Consider the following 24,991-nt stretch of genomic DNA (forward strand, 5'->3'; position numbering starts at 1 on the left):
CTGCTGAACACAAAATATTTTAGAAGAAAATCTCAGCTCTGTAGGTCCATAGAATGCATGTGAATAGTAACCAAGACTTTGAAGCTCCAAAAAGCACATAAAGGCAGCATAAAAGTGATCTACAAGACTCCAGTGGTTAAATCTATATCTTCATAAGTTATGAGATAGGTGTGGTTGAGAAACAGATTAATATTTCAGTACTTTTTTACTATGAACTATCCTTCTTGCTTGTAGATGGCAATATGCACTCAGGGTACGTTTACACGACAACGATGTATTAAAAACGGACAAGTTTTACCTTTGCGTTTTTGAAAAGTTTCGCGTACAGACGGATCAGCGAAAACGACTAAAAACGCTGTATTATGTATGCCATGCCAGTAGTTGGCGATGCCACTTTGTAAAGAAACACTACGCGCCTGCGCACATAAGCATTCTTCCACAGAGCTGTGAATACAAAGAAAGAAGATGGCGAAATTTGTCTGGACGGACGATGAGGTTGCATAATTATTGCAACTACTTTGCTGGAGAAGCGTCAATAAACTCAAAATCTTGAGCAGCACAAACAGTCCTGTAGTCCGCCATTGTAGTTTTGAATTAATCGCGCGCGCATGCCTATAGACTGAACTCTCAAGATGATTCAATAAACTCTGCTCATTTTTACCATCACTTCGTCTCCTGCCTTCTTCTGTATTCCCCCTGCTGACTCTTGGGCTGATAGGAGAGTAAGTTAACATAAGCTGTTGATGTTGACTGGTTTTGGATATCAGACAGAACTCTGATATATGGACATCTTCTGACAGAGAGAGAAGTCTTGTGTACACTGGATATAAACATGCATTTTCACTGCCTCATGTTTTCATATTCTAAGCATATCATTGAATACTGTACATGGCATCATATCTCTGTCTATAGGCTATATACATAGGCGGTGGGTGAATGAATTGCAGGGTAAAGGTACATCAAATAAAATTAAGTAAATAAATAACATTTACAATACAAATACATTTTCCCCATCTGAATCCATACATTAATTTCAAGATTTTCAAATTGCAGGTTCTGCCTACTGTACAATGTTTACACTCCATACAAAACACTCCAAACGAATAAATTGTTGATTGTTGTTATTTGCACAGACACCAGTATTCATATTGATGATTATTCATCTCAAACTGATATCAATCCATCATGCTTTATATAACACGTACTACGCGTGCGCATGACGTCATCGTTTTCACAAATTCGCTTTTTTGTATGTTTACATGGAGACGATAACGGCATCATTTTCAAAAACTTGCACTTTGAAACCCTTTTTCAAAAGTTTGCGTTTTCAGGCCCCAAAACGCCGTTGTCGTGTAAACGAACAGCCAAAACGCAAAAAAAAAAAAAAAAAAAAAAAAACGTTTTTAGTTGAAAACGGCCCCTCAGACGACAAAGATAACGATGAACTGAAAACTGCATCGAAGCCACAAACACACAATGGAAGGTGAGTGTAAACGGTTGGTGTTGCTATAAGAAAAAATAAATAGTAATAGAATCGTTCATTTAAGCCGGATCTTTTTAATGAACCTGTAAACGGTTCGTTTCGGGTTCATAAACTATTGTTTATGTCCGAATTGAAAAAATTATCCTTTTTAAACAGATAATTGTATCTACGTAAGGAATAGCAAATATAGTAGTATGATATATAACATTTTGAACACCGCTCTCTTTAGGACTCGTAATGAGTCGAGTGATTTGAAATTGGCTGTGTCTCGTTTGGAAGGATGCGTCCTCCGGAGGTCGCGTCCCTCGAAGGCTGCAGTATACCGAGTGTCCTCATTTAAACAAGACGGCCTTCGTAGGGGAAACGGAAAGTAACATGGTTGCTATGACAGCACGCCACTCTTTAATAAGCGCGAGCGCTTTGAGTGAGAAGGGAACAAAGTCCCTCTGGAAGGGAATGTATGAGGTACATTTTAGGAGAGTTATAATGATGTAAAGAGAAAAGAAAATAGATTTTACAGGTGTACTTTTAGTCTAATACTTTATTTTAGTTATATATTAATATAATTATACATATTATATACTCTGCATCCATCTACTGAGGTACTTCAACTTGGGAATTAACATTCCTTGCGTTTGAACATCACATTTACGGGCAAATTGGCGTCATTTTTTTTAGACATTTCCACTGAAGCAAAGTATTGTGGGTTGTGAGTGCCCCCGAAGGATACACCTAATGCATCCTCCGAATTCCCGTGAAAGAAGGTCGCATTCGAAGGCTGCATTCAAAGTGTCCTACTCGCTTTTCTGAAACGAGACAGCCTCGATGACGTATGCGGCTGACAAATGCGACCTCCGGAGGACGTATCCTTCCAAACGAGACACAGCCACTATCAAGAAACACTTAAGGAAACTTTTTGCGGAAATCAGTTGGAATTCGCATCGGACCCTTTCACATATCCGGGTTTGGATTGCGGAAGTAAATGATAGCAGGGTAAACTTTTCTAGCGGTGAATGGGAAACCACAGCAGATATCATTTTGCTTACACGTTTGCTCCAACAGTAAGCTAAAAGAAAATACCCACTGGAGACCTTATGCACAGTTATGCACTTTTGAAATGAGACTGTGAGGGATAAACAATCTCTTCAATGGCACATATGGTATAAAACTGTATTACATCTAATTCTCCACAACTTGTTGGCTGGAGTTTTTGAATATCTTTCCTGTTCTTGGAAACATATTTTTCAATATTTTGTCTGCGGAACAATCCAAAAACACTTGAAACTGCAATGCAGCACATTGAAGACATTGTGGGTCTATCCCTCACTGCCTCATTTTCATTCCCATCAAAAATCAAAGATGGCAATATTATACTTTCAAAGCTTTCCAAAAGAAGAAGAAGAAGGAAAAAAAAAGAGTGGTGGATTACAGCAGTCAGAAGAGAGAATGAGGCCAATTGTTTTGTTACTCCCTCCGCAGCTGTATTAGAAACATCGCAGCTGTGGTAACTTTTATTTTTATTTTTTTTACTAATTACAGAGTAATATACTAAGTATAATGTTATAAATTTACACTACATAATTCCTAACAGAACTAATACAAGTTTCAAAATGATTATAAAATGACTGATCTTTTCTCACCAATTTGGAATGCCCAATTCCCACTACTTAGTAGGTTCTCGTGGTGGCGCAGTTACTCACCTCAGTGCGGGTGGCGGAGGACAAGTCTCACTTGCTTCCTAGACTGTCAATCCGTGCATCTTATCACGTGGCTCGTTGTGCATGACACCGCAGAGACTCCCAGCATGTGGAGACTCGTGCTACTCTCCGCGATCCACGCAGAACTTACCATGCACCCCACTGAGAGCGAGAACCACTAATCGTAACCACGAGGAGTTTACCCCATGTGACTTTACCCTCCCTAGCAACCGGGCCAATTTAGTTGCTTAGGAGACCTGGCTGGATTCACTCAGCACACCCTGGATTCAAACTCGTGACTCCAGGGATGGTAGTCAGCGTCAATACTCACCCCCTAGTTTTTAGAAATATTAATATTTTAAGCATTATGTAAATATATAATGTTAATGGGTTAAATATGACAAACAGAATTACGATTTATTGTGTATACCATTTGATAAGAATAACAAGTATTATTGTTGTTGTTATTTTTATACTACATGTAAGATAAATGTTCATATGTGATGTTGTTTCTGCGTCATCTCCAGCACTCTTTCCCACTCTATCCGATGCTCTGTGTTTACATGAGCATCAGAATTCACTCACTCATTTCGTTCACTCCTTGCCTGATATAGGGCACTCACAGACATCCACTATATAGGAAATAGTGAATGAGTGAACAATTGAGCGATTTTGGACACAGCTTTTGTGTGGAGTTTACTTTTGTGACAGGTTTTTGTCAGTTTACAGCTCTCCCCATTTTTTGTATGGTATCCGCAAACGGTGACTTATTGTCGTAACACGCTAGTTGATGCTTAAAAGCCCAAACATACTCTACGTAAGTACGTGAACGCAGATGCATCTTGCTACACAAGCTCGATTTCACGTGTCGATGCGTTGTGATATGTGTCAGCGCAATTCATAACCTAATGCAAGTACGCACTGTATTCTCAGCATTGCCGCAAGGGGCGCTACGGCAGATTTTCTTTGCGGAGCAGCAATTTAAGGAGAGTCTTGCCGAACAAGTTGGATTATACAAACATATTTTTTCTGTCCTCTTTTTAACAAATACAAAAGCACACTCCTCAACTGTCAACATGATGACTCGACCACATCTGGTTTTGTGGTGCCTAAACTCTTTTGCCCCTGTGTGGTCCAAGATTTGTAACTGCCAAAACAACGCAAGTGCGCATGTAATGCATGTACAACGGGACCACGCATTGGCCACGCGTTGGCGAAGCGCTCGCGTCTGCGTTCAGGCTCAACTTGTGCAGTTGTTGGCTTTCATAACAACTCAGAATAATTAATGATATCAACGTAACTTGTAAATTTGGTTCAACATTTTGGGATTCCCAGATCTCAGTTCTATAGGTATTTACAGCTGCGCCACCTGCTCTGTATTGTTTTGGGAGTAGCATACAGGCCCCCCCCCCCCCCCCAACCTGTTTACTGCTTTTGGAAAAGGTCATGAGGCATCTGTGTATTGCTCCCTGCTAATTCAGAGTCTGGGGGACGGAGCTTCAACTTCTCAAGAGATTATGGGAGAATTATTTACATTTGGTATTGGAGGAGGGAGAGTGGGCTAGGATTCTAAAAAAAGGTAAAGTCTGCATCTAGAGATGCAGGGGTGTGTCTTATGCAATTTAAGATTTTACATCAATTCTATTGGATCCCCTCTAGATTGTATAGGCTTGGTCTTAAAACACACCCACCTGCTTGCGATGCCAATCAGAAGATGGAGACACAACCCATGTCTTTTGGGGGTGTGTTAAGATCCAAAAATTCAGAGTTTTATGTGTGACATTTTGGGCACTCAAATTTTACTTTGCCCCAGACTCTGTATTTTGGGTGATGGGGCAGTCATAAATTTGGGGGATAAACATATAAAAAAAATTGGATTCTGACCAGTATCATGATTGGCAGACAAATTATTTTAAGGGTTTGGAAGTCGGCTGGAGCGCCATAATTTCCGGAGTGGTGTGCGGAGATGGGGAGGGTGGCAGCTTTCGAGGAGGTGGCAAGTAGAAGGCTGGGGTTTGGTGACATGTTTGTTTGGAAATGGGGTATTTTTGGGGGACTCTTGGGGAGGGGATGGGGATAGAGAAGTTTAGTTTAATTATGTATGTTTATGGGGCCTGGGTAGCTCAGTTGTAAAAGACGCTGGCTACCACCCCTGGAGTTCGCTAGCTCGCTAGTTCCTCCTCGTGGTTGCTATAATGTGGCTCTCACTCTCGGTTGAGCGTGGATGCCGCGGTGGATGGCGTGAAGCCTCCACACGAGCTATGTCTCCGTGGCAGCATGCTCAACAAGCCATGTGATAAGATGCACGGGTTGACGGTCTCAGACGCGGAGGCAACTGGGATTCGTCCTCTGCCACCCGGATTGAGGCGAATCACTACACGACCACGAGGACTTAAAAGCACATTGGGAATTGGGCATTCCAAATTAAGGAGAAAAAAAAATAATTATGTATGTTTATTATATATTTGTGTGTGTGTGTTATTATGTGACCACAGGTGTTCATTGGGGGTCAGGGTGGGGTTGGTGATTGAGGAGGGATATTAGTGGGGGTTAAATGTTGATTCAATATATATGTGTTGTGTTTTTCTCTTGTGTATTTTTTAATCAATAAAAAATGTTAATTGGAAAAATGATATCAATGTAACTTATCTCTGACCATTGCTTCATGTCATCGACACACACAGGTGAGGCAAAAACGGTCATCTGTACTTTGTGAAGTATCTGCATGTTTTTTGGGAATTATTTATATTATTATTAATATTATTATTCTTTTAAATGTAATACCTTAAACATTGCATTATCTGCTAAGATATACGCTGATGCGAATGAAAACACTGGATACCGGAAACTGAAAACCGTCGAATTGTGGAACAATTCCGCGTTCAGGAAAAAGGTCGTATAAAAGATCTCTGGCTGCTCGGTGTTCAGTGGGAAAAATCAACTACACATCCCAGAATGCAACTACAATAATATAAATGGCTGGTGAAGGAGGAAGGGACTGTACAGGCGAAATCAAAATGAACGTGTTGTTGTGTGAATGTTAAAGATGTTGAATCGTTGTGTGTCTCTAGTCGGCTTTTGCGGTTTAAACAGGATTGTGAGCGGACGCTGCGCTCGAGCAGGTACACAAAACCTGTAGACCATTTACGTACACTGAACTTAAGGATAACCGTAAAGAATATGAAGTACAAATGTATTTAACAACTAATAGCCATGATCATGCGCACTTCAATATAGTAGGTGGCGGTATGTACCTTGGCCATAAAACGAAGAAGAAAATTTTGTGGATAAAAAAAAAACAAATGCATGGGAGTGCGCAAACGCAAGTCAGTAGGCGCCAAATATTGAACCGCCAATTCAGTGGGCGCGAGACTTGGGGAGAGGCACGCTTGCAGATATTTGCCCCTTTAGAAAAGTTATCTAATTGTGCACTTATTTTTTTACAACTGTAGTGCTTTTTGCCCATTTTGGGTTTGTGAAAATGCCCTGCTCTGAAGTTACAGAAGGGGTTTCTCCGCAGAAGAGAAGCAAGAGTGATGCAGTGAACGGACGTGAAGCGCATATGGTGTTAAAATTCGCCAAACTCAGCGAGCACGCCACGACACCGAGCCGAGGATCGAACCGAGCCGCGGGCTTCGACCTGTACAGGTAAGACACAGAAACACAAGTTCTGAAGCTGGTAGTGTTGAATGAAAACACTTGCACAGGTGGCCTCCCATTTTATTGCACATGACTTTCTGCACTATACATTTTACATTTGTAAATGCATTGTTTTTGCAACTCAAGCGTTTCCCTGTAAATGTTAGGTAAAAACTCATAGGACCAACTTGCTGAAGCTGCAGAAATAACATTTAATTGGTAGCAATCACTGCTGCTATATGCTGTACTGTTATGCATGTGATAAAGTCTTATTTCATACAATCTAGTGTGTCCAACCAAGATTAATGTCGGCACTCAGCTGTGCTTTGGACTGAGGTGTGTGTGTGTGTGTGTGTGTGTGTGTGTGTGTTGCAGTGCGTATGATTACAGCATCAGGCCGATGGACAAAGCTCTGGTGAAGACTGACATCCAGATTGCGATTCCTCAGGGATACTACGGCAGAGTAGGTGAGCAAGAACTGCTGAACCCACAGAATCACAACCTGAGTTCATGCCCATCACAAAATCTCAGAACTTAACTGAGTTTCCAGATTTGTATAGTCCACATGAAATTTTACAACTTTATTTAGGATACATTCCTGGTCTTATTTTGCACGATTTATAAGTGCACAATATTCTTACAGAATGGGGTCTATTCTGAAGAAAATATGTTTGTTTTTTTTCTTTGTCTTTAATCAAAGTGCGGTAACGAAGTACAACAGTACCTGCCCACTACAATCCTCCATAAAGAGTTGTAAGCCATGATCCAAACCGACCAGCTCCGAGGTGAATCACAATGTCATAAACTTGAAGCAAAAAAAGTATTTGAAAATCAGTCAAAAAGACAAAAGCCGCTTTCCCACACATAGTACTGGTACTTTTATCTTAGTAACTTTCTAGATGAGATCTCTAGAGAGGAATGGCACATCTGATGAGACTTTTCCTTCTTGCATTCAGAGAGTTGACCATTTTTCTTTTGACATTCTTTGACGTGCGATTTAAAGCTGAAGTATGTAACTTAAAGTTTTAAAATAATTCCTTCTATCCCAGCTTAATATGCAGAGACAACTACAAGTCATTTAGAGGTTCATTTTCTTGAAATCTGTGAATGCCTTGTCTCTGTGCACTAAAATTCCTGTGTTTGTTTCGAGCGACCCACTTAGACCCACCTCAACAATGTTACGAAACCAATTGCGTGAGTTGGGGGTGGGACTATCTGACGATTCTAACAACAGCATACGAGGGGTGTATTCAGTAGGGATGTGCACGGATAGTTGACATTTGGTTAACCGCACGACTCGCCACTATTCAAATACCAAAATCACTATTTGGTTATTTTACATGTGCAATAGAGGTCTCACAAACTGTTGGGTTTGGGTCAGTTTTTATGTATGGGGTGAGTTAGTGGCTTGTTTAAACATGCGTGCTGTGCGTCTGCGCTGTTTTTCTATGTACTGTTAACACGCACTGGAGGGGCTTTGACTGTTGCGCTGAATCTCACTGTTTTCTCTTTCAGCATCTTGTGCAGGAACGGCACATTTTTAGACACCAAGTAAAGTTAAAAAGATTTTTTTTTAAACGCATCATGAAACACCTGCGTCGTTTTATTCATTACACTGTGCTGCTTTCTGAAAAAGTTCAGGTTGCAAAGAGTACTTCATGTGACACACCATTAATCATGATTCCAGATTGATTTTCAGCGCTCTATGAATGATAAGACAGTGTTTTCCTTTTGCTCTAATGTCCATATTTACGTATAATAGTTAGACAAGTTTAATGCCATTTTATTTTAAACCATTTCAATATCAAAGCACCCCGAAGAGGCTATTTAACCGCAGCACGCACATGACAGTACTTTCATTCACTGCCTCACGGAAATGTCAGCCCACCTGGGCAGAGCGCATACTACATGCAGTGACAATTTGATTATTTTTAAGTTTAATGTGAGATTTTATCATTTGAATATCTATGTATTTTGCTGTTTAGGCTCATAGTTCACTGTGCACTTTATTTGCTGCTATTTTTAGTGTTTGAGGAAATTCCAACACAATAAATATTCTTTATTCCCAAAACAGTAACCGTGCACATCCCTAGTATTCAGAAATTCAGTAATGTATTTAAATTACATCCTTTAATTGCAAAAACAACACCAACGGAGGACGCCAGGATCGGAGTTACACTTTTGTTAGGGTTGAGCCTGTTTTACACAAACTGGCTTCATCTGAAAAAAAAGGGCAACTGCCTTGCTGCATAATTAGTAGTGATGATTAAGTGAAGCTTCTGTACACTGTTCAAATTACTGCCATCTGGTGGTGTTTTGTTCACTAAAGTGTTTATAAAATAAATAATAACCAAGTGAAAGCTCAAGCCTCAAGGGCTCCATATGTGAGTTAAGAAGTTACTGCATTATGTTAAAAATAAACAATGTATGAGAGTAAATTAGTAACTCATTTTTAATGTGTATATTGGAAAATAAATATGCTTGTGGCCTGGGCAGTAAAATCTTTATCAATGGGAGTAATCAAAGGAATGAATCCCACACATTGCTGTTGCTTGCAGTCCATGTATAATTTTATTTATGCAACGTTTTGGTCATGCGCCTTCATCTGGCATCATTTACCTGATGAAGGTAGCATAACTGAAACGTTGCATTAATACATTTATACACGGATTGCAAGCAACAGCAGTGTGCGGCGGAATTCATTCCTTTGGTTATTCTCTTAATTTTTCCTATGCACCTGCTCGTAGTATTTATCAGGTTTGTGGTGGCACTTTGTTTTTTGACTATTAACAGGGGAGTGAAATGTGCTTATGTGACTGACTGTATTGGGTTCAAACTTGTACTGGGATTTGCATTTCTTTTGAACCACATGCCGAAGCAGTCATGTGGTTTGCACCCGAATGAAGCTTCAGATGTCACAGATCACATGTTTTTCCCCAAAACGTATCTAGCTCCAATACATTGCTACAATGTGAAATGTGAGGTTTTTTCGACAAGATTCACTACTAATCAGTTATTTGCTTAAAGCGTTTTTGAATGAATGCAACTCTTAAAGGAACAGTTCACCCAAAAATGAAATTTCTCTCATCATTTACTCCCCCATCATGCCATTGCAGATGTGTATGACTTTCTTATGCAGAACAAAAATTAAGATTTTTAGAAGAATTTTTCAGCTCTTTTGGTCCATACAATACAAGTGAATGGGTGCCAAAATTTTGAAGCTCCAAAAATCACACAAGTCAGCATAAAAGTAATCCATAATACTCCAGTGGTTGAATCGATGTCTCCAGAAGTGGTTTGATAGGTGTGGGTGAGAAACGGATCAATATTTAAGTCAGTTTATAAATTCTCCTCCCTGCTCAGTCAATTTCCACTTTAACTTTCAATTTCACATTCTTGTGTTTTTGGTGATTCACATTCTTCATGCACATCGCCCCCTACTGGACAGGGTGAAGAATTTCTAGCAAAAACTGACTTAAATATTGATCTGTTTCTCACCCACACCTATCATATCACTCCAGAAGATATGGATTCAACCACTGGAGTCATATGAATTACTTTTATGCTGACTTGTGTGTTTTTTGGAGTGTAAAAATTTTGGCATCCATTCACTTGTATTGTACTGACCTACAGAGCTGAAATATTCTTCTAAAAATCTTCATTTGTGTTCTGCAGATGTAAGAAAGTCATACACATCTGGGATGTCATGAGAGTGAGTAAATTATGACAGAACTTTCATTTTTGGGTGAACTATTCCTTTAATGAAACTGGTCTCTGAACAGTTTATAAAGCACCTTTTCATCCTACCTCCTTATTCAGCCTCCAAAGGCAGCATTTTCCAGTTTTCGTATGCAACCTGTGTGACAGTGCTGCGTCTGTGAAGGCGGAGTGAGAGGAGAGATGAGGTGCCTGTTTTAACCATGCAGCACACACTGAACTCGGCGGAAAACACGTTGCAACTGCACCGTTGCAAAAAAACCTATTTGTCAACACAATCTTTTACAATAAGGGCTTTTATGACTCAACGTAAAATACTGGACTGAACTGCTCACCCATTTACTTAAAAAGATGTCTTGATGCAATTTAACCATGCAGTAACAGGCACGCAACACTTTTCTCAAGGTTTAGATTTCAAGATTTTTTTTAGATTTCAAGACTGTTCTCCGCGATCCATGCACAACTTACCACGCGCCCCATTGAGAGCGAGAACCACTAATCACGACCACGAGGAGGTTACCCCATGTGACTGTGCCCTCCCTAGCAACTGGACCAATTTGGTTGCTTAGGAGACCTGGCTGGAGTCACTCAGCACACCCTGGATTGGAACTCGCGACTCCAGGGGTGGTAGTCAGCGTCAGAACTCGCTGAGCTACACAGGCCCCCGATTTCATGACTGTTAAGTTTATAATAGATTTCAGTTACCCACTCTCAATAAACATCTTATGTCTGTTGTCCCAGGAAAAAATGTAATTGAGTAATCCAGAAATCACTATTTTCTGTATTGTCACACAGTACAGCTGCAATGAAAACTAAAAACTGGTCTCCTGTTGAAGTTACGCAGCAGCTCTGCTCACCCCTCACACACATAAAATGGGAAACCGGCGATACTCTTTGAATACTTCACTGGTTTTGTTATTTCTGTTAAGGAAATTGGAAAATTAGCGCAGACTTCTAAATAGCAGGCTAGCGGCTACAAGTTTGTTTACTCATTGTGGCTTCCGACTTCACGTTTCTCATTGCTTTGTGTGTCATACGTGTTTGGCCAATCACAGGTTGCAGCACCTCCCACAGTCCCTCTTCTCCCAAGTACCTACCCCAGAGTAGGAGCTAAAAAGTCTGTCTAAAGTCCCTCATAACGGCTTCCTGTGCAAAAACAAAAAAGTACTATTTCCGGGTAGAAGTACCTAAAACAGGCTTTAAATCCCACAGTGGGAAGGGGCCTAAAGGTACAAGACTGTCTTTCAAGAGGGCACAAACTACAATCCCATGAAGCATTGCGAATGAAATAATACAATGAAAATATATTAAACTATTGATTTTAGGTTGTTGGTTATAAGTATAGAAACAATATATTTTACATTCATTGCAAAATATTCAGATATATACAAATAAATACGTAAAGTAGGCATGTGACCGTATCAAATTTTCAAATCACTATAATTGCTGAAGCTTTTATCACAGTATTATCACATTGAATTACATTACAAAAACAGGTTGAAAGATAAACTTTATTGTTGTTCTCTTAAAACAAGTTTAATTACTTTAAGTACCAAACTGGACTTTAAATGAACAGATAACAAAGAACTTTGAAAAGAATCCTGAACATTTAAAAAAAGGAATTGAACAACTAATTAGCTACAACAATAGTATGCACTTTTTTTTATTTTTATAGCAAGCCAGTTGCTCATTTATATTTAGGCACTAGCTACAAATTTCATAACCGCAAATTAATTTACACTGTATGGTAACAAGGGGCAGATTAAGGCTGACACAGGCCCCAGGCTTGGAGGTTTCCAGAGGTTCCCCTACACCTACTACTGGTAATATTATGCACACTTTAGACCACTTATATGAAATATCACAAGAAAGCAGTGCAGCAGAGACCACCAAACAACGCGTTATGTCAACAAAAATACATTTATATTCGACCTGTCAACTTACTAGGCCTATTGCATGGCTACATAATAAAAACTTGCACAACCAAAAATGCAATCCCGTCCGATTAAACCCATTGCTCCTTCAGTAACACAAGCAAGCTGCCCTAGTTTCAGGAGAGGTGCTTGGAGATGGGAAGGGTGGCGGCCTTTGAATAAGGGTAATTTAGAAGACTGGGGGAGTTTAACTTGTTCGTGGAGAAATGGGGCGGATATCTGTTATTTATGGATGTGTGATTTATTATTTATTTTTCTTTTTTATTTATTTTTATTTTTGTGTTTCTATATCATGTACGACCACTGGGATGTTGTTGGGGGCCAGGGTGGGATTGGAAGGGGTAGGGGTAGTAATGGGGGTTAATGTTGATTCTGTGTATACATGTTTTGTTTTTCTATGTTCAAGTATGTGAATCAATAAAAATGGTTAATCTGGAAAAAAAATAACACAAGCAAGCAACAGCAGCCCCACACAGTAGTATAGTAACTGTAAACAATTGTATCAGTCAAACTATAAAAAGAAGAGCCTCGCGTACATTGTGACATAACCTAATTGTCAGAATCACTGTTCCATGTGGAGATGGATGGGGCACAAAAAAATAAAATAAGTATGCTACCTTTTAGAAGCTTTTCTTTCTTGCTGTCCTAGCGGAGAATTTCTTGATTGTGCTGCTGAAATCTATCTGACGATGAATATCACACTCCGTGGACATTCAGTTGAGGTGATTCAATCTCTGTTGGCCCGTTGTTGATCTTAACCTGTTCATGACTATCGGCAGCTTAGAAAAAGAGCACTCCTTGCTGGCATCGGTGAACGGCAAAGTTAAAAACAGTCTCGGGGCAATATCCACATTGGGGAAAAATTGTATGGAGTGAATCCTTCCTCAGTAGCTCCAGTAGTGCCCTTGGCAATTTGTTCTACTTCCTGTGTATAAAGTGTTTAAACTGGCATACTTTCACAATATTTCACCAGATCACCTGCATTCTTCTCATGCAGATTAGATGCAAATGCACACAGATCGCACTGGGAGATGGACAGGATGTTATTTAAAAACCCAGTAGTCTCTTGAAGAGTCTATTTCCAATCTATTTCAGCAACAAGTCAGTCAATCACGGCGATGAATACAGCTGTTCTAAATTTGTTCTGAGCTGACTGTCCACACTCAGATTTTGTAGATTTATCTGCATGTTTTTTTTTTTTTTCTCTTTGTCTCTGTGTGTCTATCGTGTACTGTTGCGACACTGTTGGAGAAATATTTTTTGCCTTACTCTCAAAGCTGTCAAAAGATTCATGTAGGCTTGCCACATAATCCCTCAAAGAACCAACCAAATCAACAGCTTTACATAAATCCAAATCATCTGCCTGAAGAGTAGTGCTTGTTCCCCGAATTTGGTGGAGTATGTTGTACACGAGCGGTTATTCTTTTTAGCGTCATTGGCTAAAATCTTTAGTGGCTTGTTTGAGCGAGAGCATACCATCTGGTGTCAGACAGACTTTTCAACTCTCTATCCTTCGATTTTTATTTGGTAGGCGATTTTGATGCAAAAATCCATATTTCCATTGTCAGTGCACCCAAAGATTTCAGTCTGTCCCCTTAATGGTAGCCCTCACCCTGCTAGTAATTTAACCACATCTACAGCACTTTTCAAAACATTAGTCCAATATTCAAACTCATTTTGAAATCGATTTGACCCTTTTCAGCATTACTGTAAACATAACCAGTCATTGCCTTCTTGTGGCTTTCCGACCCGTCATGTTCACACAAGCTTACGGTCACATTTTTTCAGTCACTAAAACCTACTGTCAGTGCGGACTGGTTGTCGCTATTCCCAAGTAACTTGAATGCAAAACAATACGTGGTTCCTTTTGAGAGTATAACAGCCATTCCCTTGAGACAAACTCTTATTGGCAGGTTTTCTTTGGAAGAGAGATTTTGAAAAGTACCTTTTTTTGATGTGTGTGTTGTCTTTCTGATGCCATGAAACTTGCATTTTTGTTTTGGCATGATTCCAGGCCCAATTTTACACAATATGTCTGCATTTGTTCATTAACTTTGACCCAGTCTGCTGGGTCCAAACTACATTGAAGTGGATAATGCGGGGACACCGGCTGGCGCCTTACTACTGTCATCTTGTTCCATGCCAAACGAAACGGAGCTGTCGGCATTTCAGACCTGGTGGTGGCTTGTGGAAGAAGCTGTGGAGGTGATGATGGAAGGTGGCATTCTTGATGATACCCCTGGTTCCTCATGATCTGCAGCTTGCTCGGTTTGACTGCTTGAATCAGAATGGACATCAAGCTAAACAGACCAGACTTTATCTGTAGTTGACAGGGAAGATGATGAAAAAGTAGGCGATGACTTAGCATTTTCAGGTGCAGGCTCAGTACTGTTTGGGTGGTCAGTACCTGTGCTCAAACTAGCTGCAGCCGTCGAAACCATCTTCGACCAACAATCCCTCTGCTCCACCACTTCCGACTCAGCCATGCACTTGTAATCTGGGCAGTATGTTGTTGAAGTTGTCCTGCTGGAAAATGCAGGGATGGCCCTGGAAAAGACCGTGCTGGATGGCAGTATATGTTGCTCAAATTTTTACATATCTGTCTTCATTAATGGTGCCCTCACAGATGTGTGTTCCCATGCTATGGGCACTGACACACCCCTGGCCCATACAGACACTGGCTTTTGGACCTGACGCTAATAACAACTTGGATGGCCCTTTTCCTCTTTGGCCCGGATAACTCAATGGCTTTGTTTTTCAAAAGCTTTTTGAAATGTCTCTTCAGACCACAAAACATTTCCACTGTTCTACTTTCCATCTAAGATGAGACCGAGGCCAGAGAGGTCGGCAGGCTTCTGGACAGTGTTGATGTATGGCTTCTGCTTTGCATAGTAAAGTTTTTACTTGCATCTGTGGATGCAGCGGTGAGTGGTGTTGACTAACAAAGGTTTACTAAAAGTTATCCCAAGCCCATGTTCATGATATCCATAACAGATGAATGCTGATTTTTAAGACAGTGACATCTGAGGGATCAGAGATCACGTGCATTCAGAAGTGGTTTTCGTCTTGCCCTTTACGGACTGAGATTGGACCAGATTCCTTGAACCTTTTAACTATATTGTGCACTGTAGAGGGTGAAATGCCCAAAATCCTACCAGTTTGTCTTTGGGAAACATTGTTCTCAAAGTGCTGGATTATTTGGTGAAGCATCTGTTGGCAAATTGACAAGTCTTGAACTATCCTTGCTCTAGAAGGACTAGGCTGTTTTTGGAGGCTCCTTATATACTATGACATGATTGCCTCACCTGTTTAACATCTCCTGTTTCACACTGCCTTATTGCAGCTCGTCAAATTGTTTTTAGTCTTAAATTGCCCATCTCAACATTTTTTGTTGAGTGTGTTGCAATCATCTTGCAGGGTATTGCAATCATCTGATTTGAAATTACTGTACATTTTCAAGAAAAATGAAATTCACAACGAAAAACATCATAATGTGTAGTTGTAGTGCTTTCAATATAGCAAAGGTTGAATATAATTTACAAATCACTCCTTTTTGTTTTTATTAGCATTTTTCATACTGTCCCAACTTTTTCGGAATTGGGGTTGTACTGTGCGATCAGAAAAATCTAAACACTTTGACTAAAAGTTTATCTACGGTATTTTGAAAGTGCCTACAATAACAATATTGTGCATGTTAATTACCGTGATGGACCGTATTACCGAATACCAACACATGCCTAGTTTAAAGAGAGAGTTCACCCAAAAGTGAATATTCTCTCATCTGAACACAAAGATTTTTAGAAGAATATTTCAGCCCTGTAGGTCCACACAATGCAAGTGAATGGTGACCAGAGCTGAGAAGGTCCAAAAAGGACAAAGACAGCATAAAATCAATCCATAAGACTCCAGTGTTTTAATCCATATCTTCAGAACCAATATGATTGGTGTGGGTGAGAAACAGATCAATATTTATGTCCTTTTTTATTATAAATCTCCAACTTGAATGAGAAAGTGTGAATTTCAATAAAAAAATTACTTAAATATTCTGTTACACATTTGTAATGATACTTGTCTGTTATACATAATTAAGATGTGTAAGTACATGCTGTTACATAACAATTACATTTTAAGTACATGTTTCATGATATTAAATTTTGTACTCTTTACTTGGGTAATTACACTGTAACCGACACTGTAAAATAAAGTGTTACTAAATCTTCATTTGTGTTCAAAGAAAAAGTCATACACATCTGGGATGGCATGAGAGTGAGTAAATTTAAGGGTAAAATGAGATCGACTTGGTTGCGTTACTCACAGTGCGTTATTGGAGTGGGTGGTCGATCTTGGGCTCGTTTTGTGGGCTGTGTTGGCTGTGGTTCTCTGATTGGTGAAGCTTTCTCTACTGGACTATGGGTAGTGTAGTTGTTCACCGAAACTCAGCTATTAAACACGTTTTTTAAACAATGAAGTTGAAATAACGTGGACTGATAAAATTAAGACCTCCCATCCAATCACCTGCCCCCCCAATTGAATTTCCTGTTTCATTTAGAAATGTGTCTCAATACATAAGTACAATTAACTGCAAACATTCATTTAAGTAACATTTTCCAATCTGGTTTGTTTTTCAGCTCCTCGCTCTGGTCTTGCTGTGAAGAACTTCATCGATGTGGGTGGTAAGTGACTTGTGAATAACTCTTAACTGAAATGAGAATGAGTTAAAGGTGTTATTCTAATATCAAGTGTCATTTCATGTGTCATAGCTGGTGTGGTTGATGAAGACTACAGGGGGAATCTGGGAGTTGTCCTGTTTAACTTTGGCAAAGAAACATTTGAAGGTGAGAATTCAGAGCCACAGCTTAAAGGAGTGTTCTGGGTTCAAAACAAATGAAGCTCTTTTGACAGCATTTGTGGCATAGTGTCCATTACCACAGGAAATAACTGTTCTCTCATCAAAATTAGATAATATACTCTCAGTGGCACAAACTAAGAACTGCAAAACACAGAACGCATGAGAGGGCAGAGAAAGAGCATAGATGAATCTAGTGACAGTCTCTCTCTTTTCAGTGAAGAAAGGCGACCGCATCGCTCAACTCATCTGTGAGAGAATCTGTTACCCTGATCTGCTGGAGTTGCAGGTAATCTCCCTGATGCATTAAACGTCTGTGCAGTTCATCTGTTTGCTTGTCACTTTAGTTTAGCATCTGCCAGTGACTGTAAGTGTAACAAGTGTTTATTTCAATAGAATTTGTTTCTGTATTCTCATTTCAGACACTGGATGAGACTGAGCGAGGTGCAGGTGGATTTGGCTCTACTGGGACTAATTGACACTGCTGTTACAATTTATAACTGTTGCTTGTGTATTAAAAGTATATAATAAAGGTTTTTCTTTAAATAGTGTTCAGTAGAATGATTTTCACTATTCCATGTTTGTGTTTCCTGTATTGGCCATTTTAACTGTTAATTACTGGGTGATGCCAACAAGACACCTTTCAAAAATATTTGATTCATATGATCGAACTAGTTCTGGGCAAATGTACAAAAAGTCATATAAACCTGAAACTACATGTGCATTATCGTAAAATGTATAAAATGTATCTTATCCAAACAGTTTAAGTATAATGAGATAATGTTTGTTGGCCACAAAATAAAAGACCACAGGGTGATCAGGACCCCAAAACAAAGTGGAATAACTTTTTTTTTTTTTTCCTTCAAAAAGTAAATGGACATGAGGTCAAATTATTTTAATATGTGGAAAATAAGAGTGTGGAGTAGTACGACAGACCTGAAACCAGCACAGCTATATAGGAAATCACTGTGCCTTGCCCACAATAACAGTTTAGTGCCATTATACACAAATGTTTGACCACACAATGCAGCCATGGACCAATCACAATTAAGTATTCTACGGAGACGTGTAATAATCCACAATAAAGCCCAAATGTACTTTGATTTGAACATCAGAAATGCATGTTTAATTACACTAATAAGGATTTTCCAGGGGTACAATGGGAAGTTCGGGATCCACTGCTTCAACTGATTTGCTTCTTTTTTTGCTTTCCTCCAAATGAAAGTCTTCCAAGGCATTAAAGTTCAGTTCTCTCACCAGTTCACAATTTATAGCCATTGAGGGAGGTGGTGAGAGCAGTAACATCAGCAAAATTATATCACGTGATGTCCAGAGAAACCGCATCATGCTTGTCAAATGATGTTACTCCTACAATAGGACAAGTTTTTTAGTCTACTGCATGCCAATGCATAGTTCAATGATTTTTTGACTGATGACCAAGAATCCTACTTCACAGCAACAGCCCATAAAAGTTTTACCTCACATTTAATATATAGTATTGTGCTGCGCTCAAGGACGACAGTCGATGAATATGAAAAAGTATTCACAAATGCAAAAGGTGTATATATGTATATTTGTTGTGTCAGAGTACAAGTGCACTAAATTACAGATATAATATGATGTGTGTATTTTTGGACTGAGTGCCACTTGCACTCAGTGTGTGTGAGCATGTTTGTATATACAATGTTGTTTAAATGTGTAATTAAAGGTCTAAAGGTTTATGCTTAAATGCTTGAAATTGGTTTGTAGACAAATATACAGTTGTGCTCAAAAGTTTGCATACCCTAGCAGAAATTGTGGCATTGATTTTGAAAATATGACTGATCATGCAAAAGTTTTATTTAAGGATAGTGATTATATGAAGCCATTTATTATCACATAGTTGTTTGGCTCCTTTTTAAATCAAAATAATAACAGAAATCACCCAAATAGCCCTGATCAAAAGTTTACATACCCTTGAATGTTTGGCCTTGTTACAGACACACAAGGTGACACACACAGGTTTAAATGGCAATTAAAGGTTAATTTCCCACACCTGTGGCTTTTTAAATTGCAATTAGTGTCTGTGTATAAATAGTCAATGAGTTTGTTAGCTCTCATGTGGATGCACTGAGCAGGCTAGATACTGAGCCATGGGGAGCAGAAAAGAACTGTCAGAAGACCTGCGTAACAAGGTAATGGAAAAAAGATGGTGTGGTTGTTTCAAGGAGCACAATACTTGTTGACCCCTCTCCAAACATAGCGCTTATAGTTGTGACCATAAAGCTCTATTTTGGTTTCGTCACTCCAAATTACAGTGTGCCAGAAGCTGTGAGGCGTATTGTAACCAGGCTTTTTTGTGGCATTGGTGCAGTAAAGGCTTCTTTCTCGCAACTCGACCACGCAGCTCATTTTTGTTCAGGTATCATCGTATTGTGCTCCTTGAAACAACCACACCGTCTTTTTCCAGAGCAGCCTGTATTTATCCTGAGGTTACCTGTGGGTTTTTCTTTGTAACCTGAACAATTCTTCTGGCAGTTGTGGCTGAAATCTTTCTTGGTCTACCTGACCTTGGCTTGGTATCAAGAGATCCCCGAATTTTCCACTTCTTAATAAGTGATTGAACAGTACTGACTGGCATTTCCAAGGCTTTGGATATCTTTTTATTTCCTTTTCCATCTTTATAAAGTTCCATTACCTTGTTACGCAGGTCTTTTGACAGTTCTTTTCTGCTCCCCATGGCTCAGTATCTAGCCTGCTCATTGAATCCACGTGAGAGCTAACAAACTCATTGACTATTTATACACAGACACTAATTGCAATTTAAAAATGTAACCTTTAATTGCCATTTAAACCTATGTGTGTCACCTTGTGTGTCTGTATCAAGGCCAAACATTCAAGGGTATGTAAACTTTTGATCAGGGCTATTTGGGTGATTTCTGTTATCATTATGATTTAAAAAGGAGCCAAACAACTATGTGATAATAAATGGCTTCATATGATCACTATCCTTCAATAAAAGACAGTTTTTTTGCATGATCAGTCATATTTTCAAAATCAATGCCAAAATTTCACAATTTCTGCCAGGGTATGCAAACTTTTGAGCACAACTGTACATTGTGCCTACATATGAATGTCTTTACAAATATAATGTATATTTGACATTAACGAGTTGGAACTTGGAACAGTGAAGGAAAAGCAGTCAACAAAGTGTCCAGCATACTGTATATGGGAACTCTTTCAATATTGTATAAAGTGCATCCCAGGATGGTTTAATGTTTAACAATGCTTGGTAACTACATCATTTCCATACTTCCACTTATGTTATTTCATAATTTTGATGACTTAACTACTAGTCTAAAATGTGGAAAGTAGTAATAAAGAATGAGTATGTGTGTCCAAACCTATGGCTTTAAGTGTATTAGTAACTTTATAGACTAGAAACAATGAAAGCAGTAATATTTAAGTAAACAGCAGATTCTTTGTCATTTTTGTCATCATTATGAAGTTGTACTGCAGGATTTGAGTTATGCTACAAATGCATGTCAGTAAGACAGTCATAAATGTGACACCACTGGTTTAGTGAATTTAAAGACCAAAGGGCAAAAAAGTTACATCAAATTAAGATATTTTGCTCATTGTACAGTGGCGGTACAATGGTATCAGATGGTAATACTTTGATATACACCATAGCACTGAATAATTACTACATAAATATTATAATTTTAATCATGTACCATGGTATTGCCAATACATGTCCAAAAAACATGGGAACCATGCCCAATACAAACAACTTGCAAAAGAGTGATCTGGATCATTATAAACTCTCCTCTAAATACAGCTGCTCAGTTTTAAACTCTTGGATTAAGAGTTCATTTAATGGATAGAGTCACACCTAAAGACCACTGGCTGTCTCTCACTGTCTACAGTAAATCTGATCCAGGAAGAAATTGATCAATCAACATTCTGGAACAACTGTGAGAAACCAGAGTAAATGTCATTCCTGATCTCGTTTTGAAAAGATTGGAAACGTCCGAGTCCCTGTAAAACCCCCAAAAAATGTTTTTATTGTGAATTTACATCTAAACCCCTCACAGGTGTGAGCAAAGAACGTTGTACTGAAAGATGGTAAAGGTGTTTTCAAAGGCCACACGACTGATGACGCAGGTAAGTGTGTGTGTATGTGTGTGTGTGGCCGTAAGACCTCAGTGCATAGATTTCAAATCACAGAACGATGTACAAACACAGTTTAAAGTAGTTGGTCATTATAATGAGCACCATTACAAACCCATCCGTTCCAGGGTTCCTTTAGTTTAAAAATGCTTTTGGAGAGTAAAAAAGTGACACGGTTACAGTATAGACACTTAAATTACATGTAGTATAGCTGCAGGAGAGAACAGAAAGTATTGCGTGCTAACGTCAGTCAGCTGGGAGGCGGTACAAGAGCAGTATTGCAGCTCCTGCGTATGATTATTATTACAGTGCATTACTCTACGCTGTCATATAACTTGCACCAGTAAAATATGGCAAACTGAGCTGGAGAGAGCTGACCATCCATCCAAACTGACACTAAAACAGGATTCCCACAGGTACAGAAAACCTGGAAATATCAGGGAAATTTATAAAATCTTTAAAGTCAAGGACATTTCTATAGTGAATCTAAATTGTTCTAGATATGCTCCGCACTAAATTATTTAATCAGCTAGAAATAGCTGTTTGTAAGTGCAATCAGTATGAAACGGTTTTCAAAAATTCTTTGGTCAAAGGTGTGTGAGGGAATCCTGCTAAAAGCTCATCCTTCGCTAAAGCGATTGCGAGTCCTTGCTTTTGTGTTGTCTTGTTCTAGAGAGTGCAACAACCCTAACCGTATCACAGACAAGAACCCTCTTCAAAACACAAGCTGTTTTCCGTCCGTTCTTACACAGAGGTTGCTTTCAGTGGGAATTTTCTGTTATATTTTCGGAGCTTGAAAGCATTGAGTGTACGTTGGACTCTAAGCGTGTAAGTGTGATATGTGCTTGTCTTTGGGCTTAGCTGTTGCTGTCTTTGTGTGTGCTGTCAGCGAGTGCAGTCAGTGTAGGAGAATCTGTACGTTCATGTGTAGAGCGTCTCCTCGCTGCTCGCTGAGGTAGTCTCTATCCTGCTGCTCGTCCAGCGCCGTCACTTCTTTCCGACCGTATACGGGCACACTGCGGATTTTTAAATAATATGCTCCGGGCTGCAGAGCTTTCTTCCTGGATATGTGCAAGTAGCTGATGCCATCTCTCTGGTTGATTTTAAACAGGCCGTCATCGTTGCCATATTCGATGGTGTAGCAGACATGGTTAGTGAGTGTGGACAGTGCCGGGATGAAGTCGATGATGTGATCTTTACTCTTTAGTGTGCTGATGTTCAGGCTGAACTGAAGAGTGTTGTCAATATCGACACTGTCCAGGCTGATCGAGTTCAGATCATTCTGTCAAAACACATAGCAAAATATATGGTTAAACCACAAGTACAGTTGGTGTCTTTAGGAAACACTGAACATCTTAGCACTTTGAGTGGAATAATGTGGTGATTAATTCTTTATTCTAAAATGGACAGTACTGACTGGTGTAAAATAGTTGCTATACACACATCTGGGACTACATGTCAGTTGAATTCTATTAAATCTGCGCTCAGTAAATTTGTGTTTATGTTGCACTGACACTGACAGAAGTACTCAGTTACCAATGCCATTGTAAAAATGCGCTATTCGCAGTCAGCCACGATTAATTTATTAGGCAAGTGAAAGTGTCCAATTACAGGTAGGGCGGGCGAGATATTGAATATTCACAATATAATCCTCATGATTTGGCTGGCAATATAAAATTAAGCAATATTCTAAATAACATGCTTAATGCACTTTTTATTTGGCTACTTTGTTTCCTACAGAGCACATCATTAGACTAATTTCACTGTCCTTCAAGGTTGCACACTTAATCAAGATAACATCAGAGTTGCGATATGGTCATATGTGATTATTAAACCACAAAATGTGCGCTGCGCTCTCAGAGTGGTTCAAGTGCACTGTGAAAATAAGTGCTGCATGTTCACATATTTGCACAATTCCAAACATTTGTATCAGCTGTACGTTTTTATACAAATCTGAAAATGATACACAGGATCACAGAAATGGAGGAAACAACAGCGTTTGTAGATGAGGAACTGTAGTAATGAGGATCTGTAATGAGGAACTGTAAACGGTCAAACACATGCTGGCACTGCAGTGCACTTTCAGTGTTCTGCCATAATAAAAGCTCCAGGTGAAATAAATATGAAAGAAATATAATTCTATTGTATAAAACAAATGTAATCCTATTTATATCAATTATATTAGAACTATCAGCTTGTATGGGTCCCACAAATATAATTCAGCATTATATAATATTCTACTGGGATCCAAAAAACATAAGTAAGTGAAGTTGTAGTTTTTGCACACCCTATTTATTCTTCAAAATGTTGTAGTAGAAATATATGTAGGTCAGTGCTTTTGATTAGACTACTATGTATCATTGTATATGGGCACATACAAATGAAAACGATTAAATATAATGTTTACTTGTTTTTATTTACAGTGAAAAACTGTGGAAAACATGACTTCATTATTTGTAACAGTATTTTACTTGATGCATTTAACATTTTGAATAAACTTGGCTTTAAAGGAATAGTTCACCCCAAAATTAAAATTCTCTCATCATTACCTCACGTAAATACTGTACATAATTATTGAGATATACAGTATATTGAATATTGTCAATAGCTTTAAAATTATTGAAATATAATTTTTGTAGTCATATCACCCATACCTAATTACAGGGAATTATTGAGATAAAGTGAGTTATATTCAGCTGGTCATATGATCTTTACTCATGAATGTGTGCCCAGCACTTATGTATAATAAAGTAGCTGTTTCTCTAAGGCTGATATAACTGTATTTTTCAGTATTAAGTTAGACATATTTTTCCAAATATTATTCTACTATTACTATTTCTTTAAAAGTTTACACAGTGTATATATATATATATATATATATGTGACATATATAAAATTAGTTAAACTAGTATTTATTGTGTGTGTGTGTGTGTGTGTGTATATATATATATATATATATATATATATATATATATATATATATATATATATATATATATATATTATATACACAACCAGTCAAAAGTTTTGAAACACTTACTCATTCTTTATTATAATTTTTGGCTGCTTTTCTTTATTATTTGGTCCAAGTCATCAATTTCAAAAACTTTTTTTATTTTTATTAAATTTAAATTTTATAATGAAATAAATTAATATGGTGGCACAATTATATTTTTGTCTACAAAACTAATTTCAAACATTTAAGCATACGCCTTCAGATCAAAAGATTTTTAAGATCATGAGAAACATTTCAGTCAAGTGTTTCTAAACTCTTATGGAAAGTAACTGGCACTTTTATTCACCAAAGTAGCATTCATCTGATCACAATGTATAGTCAGGACATTAATAACGTGAAAAATGACTATTACAATTTACAAAAAAATGTCAGAACTTCTTAAACTATTTCAAAGTGTTCTCATCAAAAAATCCTCCATGTGCAGCAATGACAGCTTTGCAAATCCTTGGCATTCTAGCTGTCAGTTTGTCCAGATACTCAGGTGACATTTCACCCCACACTTCCTGT

The 24,991-nt window shown here is 38.6% G+C and overlaps 2 protein-coding genes across 4 annotated transcripts in view; one reads left to right on the plus strand and one right to left on the minus strand.

Annotated features, from left to right (window-relative positions):
• Positions 1-6,137: 6,137 nt before the first annotated feature.
• LOC127417213 (deoxyuridine 5'-triphosphate nucleotidohydrolase-like) lies at positions 6,138-17,866 on the plus strand. Its single transcript, XM_051657066.1, has 7 exons — positions 6,138-6,302; positions 6,678-6,828; positions 7,195-7,286; positions 17,099-17,143; positions 17,231-17,305; positions 17,535-17,605; positions 17,739-17,866. Exons 1-7 carry the CDS (start codon positions 6,218-6,220, stop codon positions 17,793-17,795), a joined length of 576 nt encoding a protein of 191 aa, XP_051513026.1. The 5' UTR covers positions 6,138-6,217; the 3' UTR covers positions 17,796-17,866.
• Positions 17,867-20,541: 2,675 nt separating this feature from the next.
• Positions 20,542-24,991, minus strand: part of LOC127417196 (fibrillin-1-like) — a 105,630-nt gene continuing 101,180 nt past the window's right edge. For all 3 annotated transcript variants that reach the window (XM_051657031.1, XM_051657030.1, XM_051657032.1), the window contains one exon: positions 20,542-22,750. In XM_051657031.1, the coding sequence (XP_051512991.1) occupies positions 22,367-22,750 (384 nt within the window). In that variant the 3' untranslated portion in view covers positions 20,542-22,366. The remainder of the gene's footprint in view (positions 22,751-24,991) is intronic.

This window comes from Myxocyprinus asiaticus, chromosome 26 (assembly GCF_019703515.2).
Source record: "Myxocyprinus asiaticus isolate MX2 ecotype Aquarium Trade chromosome 26, UBuf_Myxa_2, whole genome shotgun sequence".
Classification (NCBI taxonomy): Eukaryota; Metazoa; Chordata; class Actinopteri; order Cypriniformes; family Catostomidae; genus Myxocyprinus; species Myxocyprinus asiaticus.

Bases quoted from the DNA above. Each gene is read 5' to 3' on its own strand.
- LOC127417213 (XM_051657066.1), top strand. From the start codon at position 6,218: ATGTTAAAGATGTTGAATCGTTGTGTGTCTCTAGTCGGCTTTTGCGGT. The intron at 6,829-7,194 runs GTAAGACACAGA...TGTGTGTTGCAG, and splicing joins GCGGGCTTCGACCTGTACAG to TGCGTATGATTACAGCATCA. The intron at 17,144-17,230 runs GTAAGTGACTTG...CATGTGTCATAG, and splicing joins GAACTTCATCGATGTGGGTG to CTGGTGTGGTTGATGAAGAC.